This window comes from Tasmannia lanceolata, unplaced genomic scaffold, assembly GCF_043159265.1.
Source record: "Tasmannia lanceolata isolate RefF3 unplaced genomic scaffold, GAP_Taslan_0.1 ptg000037l, whole genome shotgun sequence".
Classification (NCBI taxonomy): Eukaryota; Viridiplantae; Streptophyta; class Magnoliopsida; order Canellales; family Winteraceae; genus Tasmannia; species Tasmannia lanceolata.
This window is the reverse complement of record NW_027518714.1, coordinates 48,552,041-48,555,551: the sequence shown is the minus strand read 5'-3', so window position 1 is coordinate 48,555,551 and position 3,511 is coordinate 48,552,041. Positions and strand designations below refer to the sequence as shown.

At 49.8% G+C, this 3,511-nt stretch overlaps 1 protein-coding gene across 1 annotated transcript; it reads right to left on the bottom strand.

The window, feature by feature from the left end:
- Positions 1-564: 564 nt before the first annotated feature.
- On the bottom strand, positions 565-1,320 carry LOC143861508 (uncharacterized). Its single transcript, XM_077372429.1, has one exon. The coding sequence runs from the start codon at positions 1,318-1,320 to the stop codon at positions 565-567; it is 756 nt and encodes a 251-aa protein (XP_077228544.1).
- Positions 1,321-3,511: the final 2,191 nt, after the last annotated feature.

Sequence of the window (3,511 nt, the reverse complement as noted above, 5' to 3'; positions counted from 1 at the left end):
ACAGCCGGTTGATTAATGGTGGGAGAGAATTTTTGGCATCTCTCGCACTTTTTGACTAGGTCCAGGGCGTCTCACCTCAAAGTTGGCCAGTACAAGCCTCTCAACAGTACTTTAATGGCCAGGGCCTTGCCCCCCAAGTGTTCTCCGCAAATTCCTTCGTGGGTTTCCTGTAGAGTGTATGCGGCGTCACTTGGCCGGAGACATTTCAGGTATGAAAGGGTGTATGACCTTTTGTACAGGCTCTCACCATCTACGGAAAACTTTGTTGCTCTCTGTATCACTTTGCGGGCTTCCTTCTTTCCTTCAGGAAGCTTCCCACTACGCAGGTAATCAGTAATTTTGTCCATCTAGCATTGCTCGTGCTCGACCTGCATTACTTCCACGGCCTCATTTTCAATACTGGACTTCTTCATAAACTCCATGCATATATTTTCGAGAGCGGTGTAACCGGATGCTGCTAGTTTGGATAGCACGTCTGCTTTCGCATTTTCGTTCTCGGGATTCTGACGACCTTGAAGCTTTTGAATTTACTGGCTAGCTAGCAGACCTTGGAAAGATATTTAATCATGCGCTCGTCGCGGGCCTCGTAGACTCCTTGGTCTGGTTTGCGACCAGTTGGGAGTCGCAATACGCCTTCAGCCTTTCGGCATGGGTCTGGACTGCCAGGTTCATTCCGACGATGAGAGCCTCATATTCTGTCTCATTATTGGACGCACGTAATCCGAACCTTAGTGCGTAGTCCAGGACAAAGTTTTCAGGCCCGGTGAGGATAAGGTCGGCCCCGCAACCAGTCTTGTTTGAAGATCCATCCACATATACTTCCCAGAGCGGCTCATCGAAAGACGGATTTCGGTCTGCTGGTATAGGGATGCTTTCTGTTCTTACAGGTTTAGTCTCCTCAACTTCTACTTGTCCCCCAGATGTAGTTATCTCTTCTACAACCGGAGTTTGGACAGTTTCGGACGCGATGCTTTGCCGGGGGATGGTGCATTCGGCTACGAAGTCTGCCAGTACTTGGGCCTTTATCGCCGGCCTGGGTAAGTATTGGATATCAAATTCGTTCAGTTCCACGGCCCACTTCACAAGTCGCCCTGAGGTGTCCGGCCTGTGGAGAACCTGTCTGAGTGGTTGATCGGTTAAGACTTTTATTGTGTGGGCTTGAAAATACGGCCTCAGTTTTCTGGCCGCCATGATGAGAGCATATGCTAGCTTCTCCACTCGCCGGTATCTGGTCTCAACATCGTGTAGGACCTTGCTGACATAGTAGACTGGTTTCTGTTGGTTGTGCTCTTCTCGAATCAGTAGTGCCGCCAATGCCATGGGGCTCACTGACAGGTACAGGAGTAGCTCTTCTCCGGGCTCTGGTTTGGTTAACAATGGCGGAGACGACAAGTACTACTTCAGCTCTTCGAATGCAACTTGACAATTCGATGTCCACGAGGCTGTTTTGATTCCTTTGACAGCATTGAAGAAAGGCAGGCATCTTTCTGCAGATTTTGAGTTGAAGCACCCCAGTGCGGCCACCATTCTGGTTAACCGTTGCACTTCCGTAAGGGTCTTTGGTGGAGTGAGCTCCACTTGATCTTCTCCGGATTGGCTTCTATCCCTCTTTTGCTTACCATAAATCCCAGGAATTTTCCCGAGCTGACACCGAATGTGCACTTGGTAAGGTTGAGTTTCATGTTATGCTCCCTTAGGACGCGGAATGTCTCTTTCAGGTCGGAGACATGATCTTGCGCGCTCTGGCTTTTGACCAACATGTCATCTACATAGACCTCCATGTTGCGGCCGATTTGTTTTTCGAAGAGCTTGTTTACGAGTCTCTGATATGTTGCCCCTGCATTCTTCAGACCGAAAGGCATGACGCGGTAACAGTACGTGCCCTGATCCGTTACGAAGGATGTTTTTGTTACATCCGATTCATACATTCTGATTTGGTTGTACCCGGAGAAGGCGTCCATGAAGCTCAGCAGTTCGTGATCTGCGGTGGCATCTATCAGTTGATCGATTTTTGGGAGCGGATAGCTGTCCTTAGGGCAAGCTTTGTCCAAATCGATGAAGTCAACACAGGTGCTCCACTTTCCGTTGGCTTTCTTTACCAGGACCACGTTTGCCAGCCAGTCCGGATATTGAATTTCTCGAATGAAGTCAGCCCTCAAGAGCCTCTCCACTTCTTCCTTGATCGCTTGCCGCCTTTCCAGGGCAAAGTGTCTCCTCATTTGTTTCACAGGCTTGCAGGTGGGGTCAACACCGAGTCTGTGTGTACTGATCTCCGGATCTATGCCAGGCATGTCTGCATGAGCCCATGCGAAGACGGCTGCATTGTCTTGAAGAAACTGGGTGAGGTTCAGTCGGGTGCTACTGTCTAAAGAGGAGCCAATTTGAATGACCTTCTCGCTATCGTCTTCGCACAGAGGAATGGAGATGAGGTCTTCGGCGGGTTCATTTACTCGGGCTTCGTCTCTCAGATCAAGTAGTTCAATTGGCAATGATTCCGACGCATTTTTGCCTTTGAGTGCCATAGCATAACACTCCCTAGACTGTAATTGGTCCCCTCTGACTTCTCCCACACCATTTGGAGTTATGAATTTCACTTTTTGATGATACGCGGAGGCAACAGCACGGATGAGATTCTAGCCGGGTCGTCCCAAGATAGCGTTGTAGACCGACGTGGCCCTCACTACCAGAAAGTTGACCATTGCGAAAACTTGACAGGGCGGTTCCCCGACGAGGACCGGGAGTTCAATATGTCCTTCCACTTTAACAATTTCTCCCGAGAAACAGAACAGATCGGAGTTCGTCAACCTCAAGCGGTCTTCTCCTATCATCATCTGTTTAAATGCATAATAGTAGAGGATGTCGGCCGAACTCCTGTTGTCGACAAGGATTTTCTTTAACTCCCAGTTCGCAACGAGCATGGTTATGACCAGGGCGTCGTCATGGGGGAGTATCAAGTTGTCAAGATCTGCATCTGAGAATGAGATCTCATTCTCTGTCTTCATCTTTTGCTGCATGTGTGCACGGCATTGACTCGGCGTGCATAGGCCTTTCGAGCAGCTGATGATGTACCTCCGGCGGCCGGTCCCCCCATAATGGTGTTTATGACCCCATTAGGCTGGGATCGGCGCACCTCGGGTTGTGGGCTTACCGGGGGAAGAGATTTGTTCTGCACAGGAGACGGCGGGGGTTGTCGAGGGCTTTGGCCCTGAGGGCTTCTCCCCCTGCGCTCTCTTCTGTCGCCGTCATCTTTAACATACTCTTTTAAGTACCCCCGATTAATAAGCAGCCCAATTTCTTCTTTGAGGTGCTTGCACTCATCGGTGTCGTGCATGTGGTCCCTATGGAACCGACAATACTTCGACTTGTCTCTCTTGTTTCCTTTTGAGATCATCCTGGTCGGCCATCTTACGAATTCTTCTCCCTTGATTGCGGCTAGTATGTGTCTCCTGGAGGTGTTGAGGGGGTGTAATTCTCTTCCCTCCTTTGTGGGGTTCTCTCTTTTCTCGAGGCT

What these genes read in the sequence shown, in the direction of transcription:
- LOC143861508 (XM_077372429.1), bottom strand. Translation starts at nt 1,320, where the DNA reads ATGGCATTGGCGGCACTACTGATTCGAGAAGAGCACAACCAACAGAAA.